General features: G+C 34.6%; 6 gene segments (V, D, J or C); all 6 read right to left on the minus strand.

The window, feature by feature from the left end:
- Positions 1 to 988: 988 nt before the first annotated feature.
- LOC122136223 lies at positions 989 to 2,061 on the minus strand. The segment is given in 2 exon segments: positions 989 to 1,857; positions 1,962 to 2,061. Coding segments are annotated over 2 exon segments (411 nt in total).
- Positions 2,062 to 7,756: 5,695 nt separating this feature from the next.
- LOC122136222 lies at positions 7,757 to 9,494 on the minus strand. The segment is given in 2 exon segments: positions 7,757 to 9,141; positions 9,246 to 9,494. Coding segments are annotated over 2 exon segments (414 nt in total).
- Positions 9,495 to 11,534: 2,040 nt separating this feature from the next.
- LOC109061004 lies at positions 11,535 to 12,515 on the minus strand. The segment is given in 2 exon segments: positions 11,535 to 12,141; positions 12,246 to 12,515. Coding segments are annotated over 2 exon segments (411 nt in total).
- Positions 12,432 to 13,565, minus strand: LOC109061007. The segment is given in 3 exon segments: positions 12,432 to 12,441; positions 12,530 to 12,872; positions 12,979 to 13,565. Coding segments are annotated over 3 exon segments (393 nt in total).
- Positions 13,566 to 14,305: 740 nt separating this feature from the next.
- On the minus strand, positions 14,306 to 15,273 carry LOC109061009. The segment is given in 2 exon segments: positions 14,306 to 14,754; positions 14,900 to 15,273. Coding segments are annotated over 2 exon segments (381 nt in total).
- Positions 15,274 to 18,582: 3,309 nt separating this feature from the next.
- On the minus strand, positions 18,583 to 19,659 carry LOC109100112. The segment is given in 2 exon segments: positions 18,583 to 19,219; positions 19,326 to 19,659. Coding segments are annotated over 2 exon segments (396 nt in total).
- Positions 19,660 to 20,275: the final 616 nt, after the last annotated feature.

The following is a 20,275-nucleotide window of genomic DNA, read 5'->3' on the forward strand; positions in this document are numbered from 1 at the left end:
CATTAATCATAGATGATGACAGATTAAAATCACAGTATTTCTATTTTGACTTCTGTTAAGATAGAAGGCTCTTATGCATCTCTCTTAAATCTATTTTCTAGATTTATAATTTGGCATTAGTTTGTGGAAAATGCAGTAAGATAAAAATGAGAAAATATAGTTTTAATAATTTTTTATCAATTTGTTTTAAACAAATTATTGAAGCTTTCTTACTAAAAAGGCAAGCAAAAATGTGTTATGCACATGGAAATTACTGTAACACCTCATAATGTGAACATAGATTGCATACTTTTGATTAATTTTAAGAAATTGAAATTAAATGAGTTTTAAGCTTTCCATTTTACTTAATAAATGGGTTCGGATCATTCATTGAGGTGTCAAACTGAAGTATACAATCAGTAACAGTACAAAATGACAGAATCAGGGTTTTTGTACAGTGTTTCTGGGCTTTCTATCACTGTGGGCCTCAGAGCGCAGTAGTACACAGCAGAGTCTGTCACTTCAGCAGAAGAGATTGTAAGATTCACTTGTTTCTTTGAGTCTTTTGCTGACAGACGAAGAGAATGCTCAGACGCCTCTGAATTTTCATTTACAAGTATCAGGAACTCTGGTCTAGATCCCCCAGTATTCCGATACCATTGCAGGTCATATACAAGACCACTGTAGTTACAGGACAAAGTCACATTGTCACCTCTGAAAATATGTTTTTCAGAAGACAATGGCTGTATTGTGTCAGCAAAGGAGTATCCTGTAAAACAAAATGTGACTGTATGGATTAAACTGATACTAAAGGTAACTTGTTGGCAATGTGATTGTTATGTGTAATGTGCACTGTAAGGGGAAATGTAGTAAGTAAAAAACAAACAAACAAACAAACAAAAACATTGTATATTTTAAAATAAAACAATAAAATAATATTAAAAAATATTTACCTATGAATAATGACAGCGGTATCCAGCAAAACAGAAACATGATGGTTTCTGATGAAGAGTGATTGTAAGGCTATCAAAGCAGGATGACTAAATGAATCAGCCTTTAAAACATTCAGCTTTGTGATTTTGCTCCACCCTCTGGCTGAGGCTTTATCTTCTTCCCTGATGGGCTGTTTTTCTCTCAGAATGAAAGGACTTGACAGTGTTTCATTAGATTTACAGAAAAAAATTAACTGTTGCATCAAAAATTTATTGTGCATTATTTGAAGCTGGTGTGTCACAATTTTTCTAACAAATATTCTATGAAGCAATTGTTTTTAGGTAAAAAAAACCAAAAAAAAAAAACCTGTGAATAAAATAAGAATAAATGGAGTTTAGCTAGTCACACCACAGAACATGCCAACTAGTTATTCGTTTACTGACAGTCTATAACTATATATCTAAACTAGTTCTATTGGTGGTCATCATGAGCAGTTAAATTATGATTGCTGAAATGCAGTATAAACAGAGAATCATGGAGGACTATATACAGTATGCAAAAGCTCAGTACAAGTAATTTATTCATTTAAAATAATCATCAAAACTTGGATTTTGTACTGTGTTGCAGGCTTTCCTGTCACTGTGGGCTCCAGACCACAGTAGTACAGAGCAGAGTCTGATACAGCAGCAGAGGAGATGATCAGATCCACACGATTGTTATTTTGGAGACTGGTGGACATATGTGGAAGAGGTGGACTAGCGGGCACTACAAATTTGGAGGATTTATCAATCAGCACCAAAAACTCTAACTTCGATCCGGACTTCTGTCGATACCAGTGGAGACGGTAAGCTGATTCATCAAATGTACAGGACAGAGTAGCATAACTGCCTTCGTTTAAAGACAAAGATGCTTTATCTGAACTGATAGGACTTTTATTAGCTTCACCTGCAATGTAGATGAACAATCCAGTGTTATCAATATCATGAAGCTTTACATTAATATAATAATAACATACAATTAATAAAAGGTGTCAAAAGTCTGTGGCTTACCATAACTCAAGATAAATGTTAAAACAGAGCAGATGATGATCATTGTTGTATGTAATTTGAATTTAATGGTCTATAAGTGGGTGTATCAAGCCTCTTTGAGCTCTTCTGCTCTATTCCACCTTAAGCTCCGCCTATCTATGGAAATATGTGTTGTATTGATCCTTGTGGACTCATTAAGAGATGCTGTTACTGATGGCTGATGCAGTCACATAAATAATACATAGTGTAGAATACATGTGCTTGTTAGATATCAATGAATGACAAGTATGACTAATTTGGAAAAAGATTTTGTGCAGAGGAAAAGGGTTTCCTGTCACTGTGGGCTGCAGGGCACAGTAATACTGTGCAGAGTCTGATACTTTAGCAGGGCTGATTTTCAGTTGCATGAGCTTTCTATTTTTGTCAACTTTAGCTGATAACCAGTGTGCTGATGGATCGGCTTTAACTGGATCTCCAGATTCAGTCATGGAGAGACGCAGTTCTGGTTTGGATCTTTGATACTGACGATACCACAGCAGATTATACACAGAACCAGTGTAGTTGCAGTAGAGAGCAACACTGTTACCATCTTGAGCTTGTTTTTCAGAATCATGCGAAGTTATTAGATCACCAAGAGAGACTCCTGAAAAAAAAAAGACATACTAAATTCAATATTGTGATTAAAATAAATGTAATTCTAACAGTTTTAAATCAAAAGAGGTGGTGATTAAATAAAATAATCAAGTCTCACCTGCAAGTACTGAAAATATTACAAGTGCACAGAGCAGCATGATGGAATGAAATGACTCAAAAGTTCCTTTTCTTGACTGAAACACTGTGATTTAAGTCTGGAGCTCCACCCTGTGGCAAGATTTCACCTTCCAGGACGAGTCTTGAGCTCATTGTGTGCATGAGGGATACAGAAAAGAGACGAACGCCCTCTTCTGGGTGAAAACAAACACATTTAGACGTTTATCAATCACAGAGGACTTGGACAGTATTTGTATTTTTACTCTGTGATGATGACTTTTGCCAAGTTAGAAGGTTTTTACATGTATCCCTCTTAAAGTGCTTCTCAATGTTTATATTTGGGCATTAGTTTATAGACAAATGTAATAAAATGAAACATTGTAAAACATTAACTTTAAGTTACTGAAGCTTTCTTCCCAAAGAGACACACTAAAATATTATAATATAAAAAAGACAAACTATAATATACGGGAATACCTCATAATGTAAACATATTAAGCATATTTCTATTAACTGAAATCAAATATGAAATTAAAGCATCTTGCATAACTGAAACAAAATGGTTGGATTATTCATTGAAGTGTTAAACAGTAGAATAAAATTAGTAACACACACACACACACAAAATGTTTTTGCAGCGAAGTACAAAATCATCTGACTGAAATCAGGGTTTTTGTACAGTGTTTCTGGGTTTTCTATCACTGTGGGCCTCAGAGCGCAGTAGTACACAGCAGAGTCTGTCACTTCAGCAGAAGAGATTGTAAGATTCACTTGTTTCTTCTCTTTTGAGTCTTTTGCTGACAGACGAAGAGAATGCTCAGATGCCTCTGAATTTTCATTTACAAGTATCAGGAGATCTGGTCTAGATCCCACATATTGCCGATACCACTGAATATTGTATACCCGACCGCTGTAGTTACAGGACAGAGTCACAGTTTCGCCTCTGAAAATATGCCTTTCAGAAGACATTGGCTGTATTGTGTCAGCAAAAGAATCTCCTGTATGGACAAAATGCAACTGTTAATGAAACTGTTAATTAAATTAACACGTAAGGTAAGCAACTTATATACAATCAAGCACGTGAAAATTTTTTTTAGTAAACAAGAATAAAACCATAAATTAAATTATTTACCCATGAGTAATGTCAGTGGTATCCAACAAAACAAAAACATGATGGTTTCAAATAAAGAGTGATTGTAAAACTATCAAAGCAGGATGAGTGAATGAATCAGCCTTTCAAACGTTCAGCTTTGTGAATATGCTCCACCCTCTGGCTGAGGCTTTATCTTCGCTGATGGGTTGTCCTTTTCTTAAAATCAAAAGACCTAACATTGTTTCTTTACATTTGGAAAAGTAAGAACAGTTGCATCATTGATCTGTTATGGTTGATTGGAAGCTGGTTTGTCACAATGTTTGTGTAATGCAAGATGTGTTAATGTATTAAGTTTCTGTACAGAGCAGGTGGGTTTCCTGTCACTGTGGGCCTCAGGGCACAGTAATATACAGCAGAGTCTTTGACTTCAGTAGAGGAGATCTCCAATTCCACTTCTGTGATCTCTTTTTTAGCCTGTGCTTTGAGACGTAAAGTGTGTTCGGAAGAAACACCAGTCTCTGCATTAAAAATAAGGTACTCAGGTCTGGATCCTGGATATTGGCGGTACCACTGAAAGCTGGGCCCAATACCACTGTATTTGCAAGAGATAACAGCACTTTGTCCAACTGAAACATGCTGTTCTGGTAAGAGAGATTCTATTGTATATGCATCAGCACTCTCTGCAAAAGAAGAGAAGAGAAAATCTTTTAAAGTAATTATTGTCCACCATAACTGTTAAATCTAATGCAGAAGAGAGATACTTTAACATGTTCAGTCGACTGGTACTGATGTTAATGCAGCAGTGAGCATTAAACTATTACTTACCCTTAAGCAGTGAAAATACAATAAAGACAACAGTAAACATGGTCACTGTTCAGTAGTCTGAAAGCTTGAAGTGTCAAACTCAACCTTGAGTCAGTCACATTTAGCTTGAGCTTCTGTTTAACATCAGGCCGCAGAGCTCCACCCTGTGGCAACAACAAATATCTTTGTGTTGGGTCTACGGTATGTATCTTATATTCATACATAAATTACATATTCCGTTCTGAAAAATGTTGCTTATCAGGAATCTTTATTGTTATTTATTAGAGTAATATAGAAATATCTTTAGAGACAGAATAAACAGTTTTTAATTCTGTACTGCATTGAAGGAGCTTCTCAGCTCAGAAGAGCACACTCCTGTGGGTCAAACTTGAAAAACTGCTTCAAATTTTTAGCTTCATGATACAGTGAGGTCAGAAAATCAAAAGTCAGAAAATCTAGGAATTATTATGTACAGTAATTTAGACCTGGAAATGAATGCATGAATGAATGAACAAATAAATTAATAAACATATTTATTGAAAACTGTAAAACTATGTTAAACAAAAATGAAAAATGGATGCATTTTTATGTTGTCTCCAGACTTTTGGACCCCCTTGTATGTAATACTGATGTTAAGATATGCCTATTTTCATGTCACTCTTTCTTTAATGTGAAGATAATAGTGTGCTTAGTTTACTTTGTTGCAGCTGATTGATTGATTGAAAGACATTGGACAAATGTTTACACTTGTAAAATTTAATTTAGTATTTTATTTAATGTATCATCAAGCTTTCATTGTTAAGGCTTTCAAATACATGTAAATTCAGAATTATTATATGTATATAAATGGTTTTTGTACAGTGTTCTTGTGTTTCCTGTCACTGTGGGCTTCAGGGCGCAGTAGTACAGAGCAGAATCTGTTTCTTCAGCAGAGGAGATTGTAAGGTTCACTTGTTTTAGGTCTTTTGAAGCTTTTGCTGACAGATGAAGTGAAAGATCAGGTTCTGAATATTCTGTGACGAGAATGAGGTGCTCTGGTTGAGATCCAGGATATTGACGATACCACTGCAGATTGTTTACATTGCCAGTGTAGTTACAAGAAAGAATCACATTTTCACCTCTGACAACATGCTTTTCAGAGTATAATGGTTGTATTGTATTTGCAAAGGTATTTCCTGTAAAAAAAATAAAGAATAACGGTTATTATTATAATTACACAAAACATTATAACATCATAAACACATAACAACTGCTCTCACTTCAGCCACAAATTTTTTTCCTCATAATTTAATCTTTATGAAGTCTCTAAAAATCAGAACATCTTACCTATCGATAATAAAAATGATATCCAACAAAGGAGAAACATGGTGGATGGTCTGCAGAGAAGAGGCAGTGGCAAAGTAAAGTGACTTTGAGCAGCCTCTTGCACTGTCACTATGTTGTGAGAGAGCACCACCCTCATTTCCTAGTCTTCTTATTTTCTGATAATGACTGTGTTTGTCTCTACATGACAAATATTTGAAGGGATTAATTTCTTATTTATAAGATGTAAAGTTTATTAGAATACGTTTATTATAATAGATGCAATCCCTTGTGAAAAAAGAAGTGCACTTAAGTATACTTTTATAAAGTGTACTTATTGCGGAAATAATATACTTTAAAATGATATAAGTACAAGTAAAATAAGTACAAATAAAATGTTATTTTTGCCACTTAAATACATTGTATTTGTAATTAATTTCAAATGTATCATATTTTAGAGTTATATTAAATGCAATAAATTTAACTTTTGACAAAAGTCTCCTCTATCTCATGTAAGTCTCATTGTGCCACCTTCTGGAAAATACAGTAATTTGCATTTGATGCATTTGAGACAGGATAAGCAAGTGTTTGAGGCTTCAACATTCTTGAATTTTGACATGGGAGGTTTTTGTATGATGCTGTAAGATTTCCTGTCACTGTGGGCATCAGGGCACAGTAGTAAATGGCAGAATCTGTTTCTACAGCAGAGGAGATCTTCAGATCCACTTGTTTATTGTCTTGATTAACTTTAGCCGTAAATCTGGGTGGTCTGTCATCACTCATAGCTCCATGTTGGAAGATGTAAATAAGGAACTCCGGTTTGGATCTGGGTTACTGTCTGTACCATTGTAAATTCTGTATATTACCCGTATAGTCTTTGTAACTGCAGGACAGATTAACACTTTCACCAACATGTCCATTATCATTCAGTGACAAGGGTTTTATTGTGTCTGCCTCTGTGTGCCCTAGTAATGGAGAGTAAAAGCCAGTGATTAGACAGTTAGACAGTATTAGACAGTAAGTAACTGGTAAAAAGTAGTGGCAAATAAGTAAAAAGTAACTGGTCTAGATTGGAGAAAAAAATGCAACTTTATCTTACCAATACATATCCACAAACAACTGAGGAGAGTGAAAATAATCATGATAGCAGAACTTTAAAGAAGAATCTGAAAGACTTGAGTATCATTCAGACTGGATGCCTTTGAATTCTGACATCCTCCCTCAGATTAAATGCTTCTACATCTTGATATTAAGCTCCACCCTATGGGAAAGTTATTTAGTTTAGCTTGCTTTTTATGGTGCCTTTATATTCAAACCTGCTAACATGACATTTACCAGTCACTGCAGTGCATACTCAGAGGTAAACAGTCACTCACATATATATATTCTGTAACATCAACTTCATGCTTCATTTTACTTGTTTATTGATTCAAGTGGAGTTAATACACTTTTATTTGTTGAAATGTTTTGAAAAATTGGTTGAAATCTGATTTTGGATCTATGTCTGCTGTTAACGATGGTAACGAGGTTTTTGTACAGTGTTGCAGTGTTTCCTGTCACTGTGGGCACCAGGGCACAGTAGTACAGAGCAGAATCTTCCATCTCTGTCTGAAAGATGCTGAGATTCATGCGTTTATTACGTTCATCAGCCACAGATGAGAGTCGAAGTGCATTCTCTGACCGGCCTTTGAGCTCAGTAACAAAAATAAGGAACTCTATTTGGGATCCTGGATATTGTCGATACCACTGCAAGGTGTTAACACCTCCACTGTAATCACAGGTGAGGGTAACGTTGTCTCCCGCTGTGACGCGCTTCTCTGGGACAAGTGGGTTTATTGTATTGCAGCATTCTCTGTGTAAAAGAAAAAACAAAGATGCTAAATTATTCCTTTGGGCTAGATACATACTGTACACGTTGTTCACACTGAATAAATAATTTGATCAAATGTTTAAAAAAATGAATAACTGACCTTTGAGCAGGAAAATAACAATTAAAAACAGGAACAACATCTTACTAATAAAATGACTGTGAGAGTTAATGCTGCACATTTCCTTCTAAAACTAACTCAATATAGCAGGAGCTTACTAATGTAAGTCATGAATTGAATAGCTCCGCCCTCTAGCAGTGAATTATGGTAAGTGAGCAATAGGTAAAATGATCTTTACTGAAGTATTTCAGCTATCTCAGACAGTTCAGAATTAGTCTAAATTAAAAATGAGCATATTCTAAAATATTCATAAAATACTCAACGACAAGGTGTCCGATTGTTATATATAGTTAAACAATATCTGGAATATTATTATCAATAACAAATTTATCTACTGTAAAAAAAAAGTTAAATAAAAAAATACATCTTGCGAGCAAGAACATTGCAGCATCGATGCAAGCGCTCTGTTTTTATAGTAACCTTGGGAACAACAAATTACATTAACAAATATAAACTGAAATGAAAACCAATCTCTGACTTTTGAGCAGACCTATTATCATCAATACAAGGGCAAAACCTGACATGCAATAATCACAAAAACTCAGACAATTAATGTTATTTTTTTGCTCATATTTAATAAAGTCATTATACTTAAACCAGTTCATGTGACCTGTGATTCAAAGTCTGCCAACGTCTATTAAAGAAAAGCATAAGAAGATTGTAATACTTTATTAAACTTTTTCTGAAAACATTAATTGGTGCAGTTATTTCTCTCTCATCATCTCTTTTTTCACCAATTTATTGAACTTTTATATTATACTTATATTTATATTATACAAATATTCCAGGAAGCATCACAATTGATTTGAGTTATTGATCCTTAAGAGATGCTTGTGTTATTGATGACTGATGCAGTCAGAAATAATTCATACTGGAGAAAACATTGCTTGTTAAAAATCTGTGAAAAGCATGATAATATACAGAAAGATTTTGTGCAGAGGAAAAGGGTTTCCTGTCACTGTGGGCTGCAGGGCACAGTAATACTGTGCAGAGTCTGATACTTTAGCAGGGCTGATTTTCAGTTGCATGAGCTTTCTATTTTTGTCAACTGTAGCTGATAACCAGTGCGCAGATGGATCAGCTTTAACTGGATCTCCAGATTCAGTCATGGAGAGAAGGAGTTCTGGTTTGGATCTTTGATACTGACGATACCACAGCAGATTTAAAACAACACCAGTGTAGTTGCAGTAGAGAGCAACTCTGTTACCATCTTGAGCTTGTTTTTCAGAATCATGAGATGTTATTATATCACCAAGAGAGACTCCTGAAAAAAAGACATGCTAAATTCAATATTGTGATCAGATAAATGTAATTCTAACAGTTTTAAATCAAAAGAGGTGGTGATTAAATAAAATAAACAAGTCTCACCTGCAAGTACTGAAAATATCACAAGTGCACAGAGCAGCATGATGAAATGAAATGACTCAAAAGTTCCTTTTCTTGACTGAAACACTGTGATTAAAGTCTGGAGCTCCACCCTGTGGCAAGATTTCACCTTCCAGGACGAGTCTTGAGCTCATTGTGTGCATGAGGGATACAGAAAAGAGATGAAAGCCCTCTTCTGGATGAAAACAAACACATTTAGATCTTCATTAATCATAGATGATGACAGATTAAAATCACAGTATTTGTATTTTGACTTCTGTTGAGATAGAAGGTTCTTATTCATCTCTCTTAAAACTCTTTTCTAGATTAAAAATTAGGCATTAGTTTTTGAAAAATGCAGTAAGATACAAATGAGAAAACATAGTTTTAATTATTTTTTAACCAATTTTTTTGAAACAAATTATTGAAGCTTTCTTACTAAAAAGGCAAACAAAAATGTGTTATGCACATGGAAATTACTGTAACACCTCATAATGTGAACATAGACTGCATACTTATTCATTATTCATGGGTTCAGATCATTCATTGAGGTGTCAAACTGAAGTATAAAAAAGTAACAGTACAAAATGACAGAATCAGGGTTTTTGTACAGTGTTTCTGGGCTTTCTATCACTGTGGGCCTCAGAGCGCAGTAGTACACAGCAGAGTCTGTCACTTCAGCAGAAGAGATCGTAAGATTCACTTGTTTCTTTGAGTCTTTTGCTGACAGACGAAGAGAATGCTCAGACGCCTCTGAATTTTCATTTACAAGTATCAGGAACTCTGGTCTAGATCCCCCAGTATTCGATACCATTGCAGGTCATATACAAGACCACTGTAGTTACAGGACAGAGTCACATTGTCACCTCTGAAAATATGTTTTTCAGAAGACAATGGCTGTATTTTGTCAGCAAAGGAGTATCCTGTAAAACAAAATGTGACTGTTTGGATTAAACTGATACTAAAGATAACTTGTTGGCAATGTGATTGTTTTGTGTAATGTGCATTGTAATGGGAAATTTAGTCAAGTAAAAATATTTTTTTTTTTAAATAAAAAAAAATGTACCTATGAATAATGACAGCGGTATCCAACAAAACAGAAACATGATGGTTTCTGATGAAGAGTGATTGTAAAGCTATCAAAGCAGGATGACTAAATGAATCAGCCTTTCAAAAGCATTCAATCTGTGATTTTGCTCCACCCTTTGGCTGAGGCTTTATCTTCTTCCCTGATGGGCTGTTTTTCTCTCAAAATTAAAAGACTTCACAGTGTTTCATTAGATTTACAGAAGAAAAAAAAACTGTTGCATCAATCATTTACTGTGCATTATTTAAAGATGGTGTGTCACAATTTTGGTTTAATGTTGTGTTACTGTATTATGTTTTTGTACAGAGCAGGTGGGTTTCCTGTCACTGTGGGCACCAGGGCACAGTAGTAAATGGCAGAATCTGTCTCTACAGCAGAGGAGATATTCAGAACCACTTGTTTGTTGTCTTGATTAACTGCAGCAGTAAATCTGGGTGGTCTGTCTTCACTTAAAAGTCCTTGTGGGAAGATGTAAAGGAGGAACTCCGGTTTGGATCTGGGATACTGTCTGTACCATTGTAAATTCTGTATATTACCAGTATAGTCTTTGTAACTGCAGGACAGATTAACACTTTCACCAACATGTCTATTTTCACTCAGTGACAAGGGTTTTATTGTGTCCGCCTCTGTGTTACCTGGCAATGGAGAGTAAAATCCTAATTAGACAGTAACTAACCAGTAAAAAAAAATTGCAAATAAGTAAAAATTAACTGGTCTACGTTGGAGAGAAAAATACAGCTTAATCTTACCTAAACATATCCACAAAAAACTGAGGAGAGTGAAAATAATCATGGTAGCAGAAATCTGTAGAAGAATCTGAAAGACTTGAGTATCATTCAGACTGGATGCCTTTGCATTCTGATATCCTCTCTCAGATTAAAATTTTCCAGCATCTTGATATTAAGCTCCACCCTCTGAAAAAAGAAAATGTTTTGCTTGTCTTTCAGCAATGCAGTCTTTATACCTTAGTCTTTAAACCAATCAATGTGACTTTGTGGTTTAAAGTCTCTGGCAGAGTATATTAAAGCAAAGGAATAAAAAGGTTAATGCTTAAACATTAGCTTAGAACATTAAACAGTGTAGATATAATTGCTCATATTTTATTTATTTCTTATTTAATTTTTATCATATTCATCACAATTCCCAAGTTTCATCATTTCAAATCATTTTTTAATTTTCATTTTGAACAAATATTCTTTAAAGCAATTGTTTTGAGGTAGAAAAAAAATGTGTGAATAAAATAAGAATAAATGGAGTTTAGCTAGTCAAACCACAGATCATGGCAATTAGTTATTAGTTTACTGGTAGTCTACAATTCTGACATTTTAACTAGTTCTATTGGTGGTCATCATGAGCAGTTAAATTATGATTGCTGAAATGCAGTATAAACAGAGAATCATGGAGGACTATATACTGTATATGCAAAAGCCTCAGTACAAGTAATTTATTCATTTAAAATAATCATCAAAACTTGGATTTTGTACTGTGTTGCAGGCTTTCCTGTCACTGTGGGCTCCAGAGCACAGTAGTACAGAGCAGAGTCTGATACAGCAGCAGAGGAGATGATCAGATCCACTCGATTGTTATTATGGAGACTGGTGGACATATGTGGAAGAGGTGGACTAGCGGGCACTACAAATTTGGAGGATTTATCAATCAGCACCAAAAACTCTAACTTCGATCCGGACTTCTGTCGATACCAGTGGAGACGGTAAGCTGATTCATCAAATGTACAGGACAGAGTAGCATTACTGCCTTGGTTTAAAGACACAGATGCTTTATCTGAACTGATAGGACTTTTATTAGCTTCACCTGCAATGTAGATGAACAATCCAGTGTTATCAATATCATGAAGTTTTACATTAATATAATAATAACATACAATTAATAAAAGGTGTCAAAAGTCTGTGGCTTACCATAACTCAAGACAAATGTTAAAACAGAGCAGATGATGAGCATTGTTGTATGTAATTTGAATTTAATGATCTATAAGTAGGTGTATCAAGCCTCTTTGAGCTCTTCTGCTCTATTCCACCTTAAGCTCCGCCTATCTATGGAAATATGTGTTGTATTAATCCTTGTGGACTCATTAAGAGATGCTGTTACTGATGGCTGATGCAGTCACATAAATAATACATAGTGTAGAATACTGTACATGTGCTTGTTAGATATCAATGAATGACAAGCATGACTAATTTGCAAAAAGATTTTGTGCAGAGGAAAAGGGTTTCCTGTCACTGTGGGCACCAGGGCACAGTAATACTGTGCAGAGTCTGATACTTTAGCAGGGCTGATTTTCAGTTCCATGAGCTTTCTATTTTTGTCAACTGTAGCTGATAACCAGTGTGCTGATGGATCGGCTTTAACTGGATCTCCAGATTCAGTCATGTAGAGAAGCAGTTCTGGTTTGGATCTTTGATACTGACGATACCACAGCAGATTATACACAGAACCAGTGTAGTTGCAGTAGAGAGCAACACTGTTACCATCTTGAGCTTGTTTTTCAGAATCATGCGAAGTTATTAGATCACCAAGAGAGACTCCTGAAAAAAAGAGACATACTAAATTCAATATTGCGATAAAATAAATGTAATTCTAACAGTTTTAAATCAAAAGAGGTGGTGATTAAATAAAATAATCAAGTCTCACCTGCAAGTACTGAAAATATCACAAGTGCACAGAGCAGCATGATGGAATGAAATGACTTAAATGTTCCTTTTCTTGACTGAAACACTGTGATTTAAGTCTGGAGCTCCACCCTGTGGCAAAATTTCACCTTCCAGGACGAGTCTTGAGCTCATTGTGTGCATGAGGGATACAGAAAAGAGATGAACGCCCTCTTTTGGGTGAAAACAAACACATTTAGACGTTTATCAATCACAGAGGACTTGGACAGTATTTGTATTTTTACTCTGTGATGATGACTTTTGCCAAGTTAGAAGGTTTTTACATGTATCCCTCTTAAAGTGCTTCTCAATGTTTATATTTGGGCATTAGTTTATAGACAAATGTAATAAAATGAAACATTGTAAAACATTAACTTTAAGTTACTGAAGCTTTCTTCCCAAAGAGACAAACTAAAATATTATAATATAATATAAAAAGACAAACTGTAATATACGGGAATACGTCATAATGTAAACATATTTAGCCTTATTTCTTCTAACTGAAATCAAATATGAAATTAAAGCATCTTGCATAACTGAAACAATATGGTTGGATTACTCATTGAAGTGTTAAACAGTAGAATAAAATTACTGTAGTAACACACACACACAAAATGTTTTTACAGCGGAGTACAAAATCATCAGACTGAAATCAGGGTTTTTGTACAGTGTTTCTGGGCTTTCTATCACTGTGGGCCTCAGAGCGCAGTAGTACACAGCAGAGTCTGTCACTTCAGCAGAAGAGATTGTAAGATTCACTTGTTTCATTGAGTCTTTTGCTGACAGACGAAGAGAATGCTCAGATGCCTCTGAATTTTCATTTACAAGTATCAAGAACTCTGGTCTAGATCCCACATATTGCCGATACCACTGAATATTGTATACCCGACCGCTGTAGTTACAGGACAGAGTCACAGTTTCGCCTCTGAAAATATGCCTTTCAGAAGACAATGGCTGTATTGTGTCAGCAAAAGAATCTCCTGTATGGACAAAATGCAACTGTTAATGAAACTGTTAATTAAATTAACACGTAAGGTAAGCAACTTATATACAATCGAGCACATGAAAATATTTTTTAGTAAACAAGAATAAAAACATAAATTAAATTATTTACCCATGAGTAATGTCAGTGGTATCCAACAAAACAGAAACATGATGGTTTCAAATAAAGAGTGATTGTAAAACTATCAAAGCAGGATGAGTAAATGAATCAGCCTTTCAAACATTCAACTTTGTGAATTATTATGCTCCACCCTCTGGCTGAGGCTTTATCTTCACTGATGGGTTGTCCTTTTCTTAAAATCAAAAGACCTAACATTGTTTCTTTACATTTGGAAAAATAAGAACAGTTGCATCATTGATCTGTTATGGTTGATTGGAAGCTGGTGTCTCACAATGTTTGTGTAATGCAAGATGTGTTAATGTATTAAGTTTTTGTACAGAGCAGGTGGGTTTCCTGTCACTGTGGGCCTCAGGGCACAGTAATATACAGCAGAGTCTTTGACTTCAGTAGAGGAGATCTCCAGTTCCACTTCTGTGATCTCTTTTTTAGCCTGTGCTTTGAGACGTAAAGTGTGTTCGGAAGAAACGCCGGTCTCTGCATTAAAAATAAGGTACTCAGGTCTGGATCCTGGATATTGGCGGTACCACTGAAAGCTGGGCCCAATGCCACTGTATTTGCAAGAGATAACAGCACTTTGTCCAACTGAAACATGCTGTTCTGGTAAGAGAGATTCTATTGTATATGCATCAGCACTTTCTGCAAAAGAAGAGAAGAGAAAATCTTTTAAAGTAATTATTGTTCACCATAACTGTTAAATCTGATGCAGAAGAGAGATACTTTAACATTATCAGTCGACTGGTACTGATGTTAATGCAACAGTGAGCATTAAACCTTTACTTACCCTTAAGCAGTGAAAATACAATGAAGACAACAGTAAACATGGTCACTGTTCAGTAGTCTGAAAGCTTGAAGTGTCAAACTCAACCTTGAGTCAGTCACATTTAGCTCGAGCTGCTGTTTAACATCAGGCCTCAGAGCTCCACCCTGTGGCAACAACAAATATCTTTGTGTTGGGTCTACAGTATGTATCTTATATTCATACATAAATAAAATTTTCTGTAATGAAAGATGTAGCTTATCAGGAATCTTTATTGACTTAGTGTAATATAGAAAGATCTTCACAGACTGAATAAACACTGGATTAATGTTTAATTCTGTACTGCATTGAAGGAGCTTCTCAGCTCAGAAGAGCACACTCCTGTGGGTCAAACTTGAAAAACTGCTTCATTCTTTTTAGCTTCTTGATACAGTGAGGTCAGAAAATATTGGGGTTATTACGTAATTTAGACCTGGAAATGAATGAATGAATGAACAAATAAATAAATAAACATGTATGTATTGAAAACTGTAAAACTATGTTTAAAAAAAATAAAAATAGATGCATTTTTATGTTGTCTCCAGACTTTTGGACCCCCTTGTATGTAATACTGATGTTAAGATAGGCCTACTTGTATGTCACTGTTTCTTTAATGTGAAGATAATAGTGTGCTTAGTTTACTTTGTTGCCGCTGATTGATTGATTGAAAGACATTGGACAAATGTTTACACTTGTAAAATTTAATTTAATATTTTATTTAATGTATCATCAAGCTTTCATTGTTAAGGCTTTCAAATACATGTAAATTCAGAATTATTATATATACAGTATATAAAAGGTTTTTGTATGGCGTTCTTGTGTTTCCTGTCACTGTGGGCTTCAGGGCGCAGTAGTACAGAGCAGAATCTGTTTCTTCAGCAGAGGAGATTGTTAGATTCACTTGTTTTAGATCTTTTGAAGCTTTTGCTGACAGACGAAGTGAAAGATCAGGTTCTGAATATTCTGTGACGAGAATGAGGTGCTCTGGTTGAGATCCAGGATATTGACGATACCACTGCAGATTGTTTACATCGCCAGTGTAGTTACAAGAAAGAATCACATTTTCACCTCTGACAACATGCTTTTCAGAGTATAATGGTTGAATTGTATTTGCAAAGGAATTTCCTGTAAAAACAAAAAAACAAAACAGATATTATTATACTTAAAACATTTAAGCATCAAAAATACACAACTGCTCTCACTTTAACCACAAACATTTTTTCCCATTATTTAATCTTTATGAAGTCTCTAAAAATCTGAACATCTTACCTATCGATAATAAAAATGATATCCAACAAAGGAGAAACATGGTGGATGGTCTGCAGAGAAGAGGCAATGGCAAAGTAAAGTGACTTTGAGCAGCCTCTTGCACTGGCACTATGTTGTGAGAGAGCACCACCCTCATTTCCTAGTCTTCTTATTTTCTGATATGACTGAGTTTGTCTCTACATGACAAATATTTAAAAGGGTTAATTTCTTATTTATAAGATGAAAAGTTTATTAGAATACGTTTATTATAATAGATGCAATAGATGTTTCAGTTTTATATGGTGCACTTCTATTATGGAAATTTTGTATCATTTAAAAACCTTGTAAGGTTTAAAAGATGGACACTATCATAAAGGATTTGCCAAAAATAGAAATATTATGTTTAATGACAGGTAATATTTATTTTCCACTAAATGGAAATAAATACTGCAAAACTAAGCACTGATGGTTCAAGTCGATGCTGCTTTTGAGCTGCTGCAGTACAGATTGTGACTCACTTCTATACAGTATATAAACCTTTTGTATGGTTGCAGGAGGTGTTGTTCAGATATATGTTAAGGGGGCGTATATATCAGGTTTTTGTACAGTGTTGAAGGGTTTCCTGTCACTGTGGGCACCAGGGCACAGTAGTATGTTGCAGAATCTGCCACTTGAGTTTTGGAGATCTCCAGGTCCACTTGTTTTTTGTCCTTTTGGGCTTCAGCAACAAGACGGTCCTTGTTTTCTGGACCCAAATTTTCAAAAGCTTCCAAGATAAATTCAGGGACAGTGTTGGGATATTGTTTGTACCACTGCCAACTTCTTATATTAGCTCTTACGTGGTTGCAGGAAAGAGTCACCTTTCCTCCTTCTAAAACATGCTTTTCTGTATACTGAGTTATTATTTCATATGCAAAAATAGTTCCTGGGAAGAAAATGTTAAGAACAAAAGTATAACAGTCAACAATGCATATTTAGTAGTTGTATCTTTTAATTTAAGTATTGTCTATAGATTTAATACACATGTAGCAAATGTGAATTAATTTATATTTCAATTTTAAAAAGTACCTGAAAGATGTGCTAAAACCGTGAGGCAAAAAATCAACATCATGAAAGGTGAAGATCATATACAAGAGAGCTGAGTTCTCATTCTGTGGAAATGTTTTGAACTCCTGCCCACCATCATAAAGCTCCACCCTGAGGTTTGAGAAAATATGTCAACATAATAAAAATATTATTTATACATTGTTTATGGAATGTTTTCTAAAGCATTTTTTTTTTTTTGTTGGATGTTCATCTAATATGGTTATGAGAACACTGAAAAGTAACATGCCCATAATGTTACAAAATAATAAAATTAAAAGTTTCCATTCACATAATCAGAAAAAAGAAGAAGTTTTAAATGTTTAAAAACTGTATGTTTTGAAAGAACATTCAGAAATAATGTTTTCAGAACTTAATGGGATTGTTAGCAGTAAGACATTTTTGTTATCAGGGATTTTTACGCTTACAGTTAATTAAGCTCTTCTTATAGAGTTTTTAAGTGTTTTATATATCCAAGCATGCATGAGTTTTTTTTTTCTGTGTTTGATTGAGATTGTAACAGAGCCATATTACTGTTAATAAGCACTTGATATGAAATATATGTAACTGATGAATCCGTTTTATATTGTCTTGTAGATATGAAATAGGTTTCATCCTCAAAAGTGAAAAAAGAAACATTGTAACAATGACATGGAAAGCTTTAAATCTTAATTAATAATATTATGTTTTAGTATGGGATAAGTTGCATAGGTGAATCTCTCAAAACAGCATCTGTAATCCCAGATCTTCTTGTCTAAAGTCTTAGATTAACTTTGCCAGACAACTCACCTGGCAAATAAGAGAAAATAGTCAGAATGAACTATTTTACTTTAGCCTCTCAAAATTAAACATTTGAGTGCCCTACTCTGGCTGGCTGAGCTTGTTTATTTGCTTATGATTTGAGCTAGCATGTTTTCTTAGAGGTTCAGCAGCAGGTGAACTACTGCACCACAAATCAATATGCATTTTTATACAGTAGACAGTGATATCACACTGTTTTAACAGCTATGACTGTGCCACAGGAGTTTGCATCTACAGCATTTAATAATAATAACATCAGTAGTTTGAACAGTGAGGGCATGTTTTATGATAGAGCAGCCTACAGCTGACAATATCATACATCAGCAAGAGTTGTGCATTTTTGTAGTATTAGATGCACACCTAAATGTCCTTTTCTATTAAGTGAATAAAATAAAGAAACCATCCTCCAGACCAGATATACTGCATTTACCATAATAGAGACAAACCTTTGACAGTGTAATAGAGCCTGAGGTATACATTCACCCCTACAAGTATACATTATTCTGAGATGTCTGTGTTGTTTCCTTATAGAAAAATTTATTGATGCATTCTAGTAAACAGAAGTTAATTGTATTAGAAAGACAAATACCTTTCTGAACAGAAGTATGGATTCATGTAAAATTTTAAACTGATAAATTAATACTTGCTCATTTGTTAATCTTGCGCTTATTATTATTTTTTGCTTAGATTTGTTTTAAATCACTTTTTTATCAGTGTTAATGACCATGAATATGAATTAATCACCATTAATATCCATCACTCTGTGCAGTAGAAAAAAAAACCAAAAAACAATGTAGCACCAGGATCAGAGACACTATAGTCAAATGTGAAAGTCATATCTCAGGTTTTTGTACAGTGTTGAAGGGTTTCCTGTTACTGTGGGCACCAGGGCACAGTAGTATACTGCAGCATCTGCCATCTCAGTTTTGGAGATCTCCAGATATAGTGTTTGTTCATTCTTTTGAACGTTAGCAACATAGCGGTCCTTGTGCTGTGGTTCCAAACCTATAAATGCTTGCAAGATAAATTCAGTTGCAGTATTGGAAGACTGTCTGTACCACTGAAGACTGTTAATATTGCTTCCACTGTAGTTGCAAGAAATAGTGACTTTTCCTCCTTCTAAAACATGCTGTTTAGTAGAGTGAGATGTTATTGCATTTGCAAGAACATAATCTGGAAAGACAAAAAGAGAAGATAACATTAATTCAGTGTCATTTAAATTGTATTTATATATGCTCAACAAACAACATATAGCTTTGATATAAATATAATCAATCACCTGTAAGAAGTGCCATGACTGTGTAAAAGAACAACATTGTCATACTGAGATACAGAAATTCAAGAGCAATAGCAGTCTTAACTTAAGTGCCTTTTGTAGTCCCACCCTAAGAATGACTCCCAGCTCTGTGCAGGAGACTTCCTTGTTCTCAAGTCTTTTTTTTAATTGCTAAAAAAAAGAAACAGCACCACACTGAAATTTATCAAAAATAAAAAAGATTTATCTGATTGAAGTGGTAGAATAAATGAAGCAAAGTTTCTACCATTCTAACTTTGCTGAATACACAGAGAGATCAACAAATGTAGCAGTTTGGGAGTTGGTTGGATAGACATTATTTGAAATTGAATCTACCCGTCTTATTTTATTTGAAATACAAACATTTTCAGGGGAGTAACCATGTTCTCTTCCAGTGAATACTGTCAAAAACATACAAAAAATGTTCCAGAAAAAATGTACTTCTAGGGGATATGTAAACTGAGTAATGTAACAATTGATTTATATGTCTACTGTTACATTTTTTAATAATAAAAAAAAATTCTTCCTCCTTCTTCTCCTTATATGTGTCACATTAAATGTAAACAAACAGTACTCTCGTGAACACTGATTTCTGATGGGGAAGGACAAAATTTTAACTGTCAACTACTAAAATTTAAAGCACATGAATCATTTGGACTATCTTGATGAAACTTTTGGAGATTGACAGTTATGATCACCATCTTCTCTCATATCTCAAACATGTTTTTTTTTTTTTTACAGATGAACATCATATGGGTTTTGTGCAACATTAGCGTAAGTAAATTATAGAATTAAATTTTAAGTGAATGTTTTCTTTGTATTAGTCACACAAAGCGGTATCATTTTATTTAGTCATTTTTGTTGCCATAAATCTCATTTGCAAGGATCAAAAAGACCTGTGCACAGAACAGCATGGTTGAATGAAACGACTGGTC

This window comes from Cyprinus carpio, chromosome B2 (genome assembly GCF_018340385.1).
Source record: "Cyprinus carpio isolate SPL01 chromosome B2, ASM1834038v1, whole genome shotgun sequence".
Taxonomy (NCBI): Eukaryota; Metazoa; Chordata; class Actinopteri; order Cypriniformes; family Cyprinidae; genus Cyprinus; species Cyprinus carpio.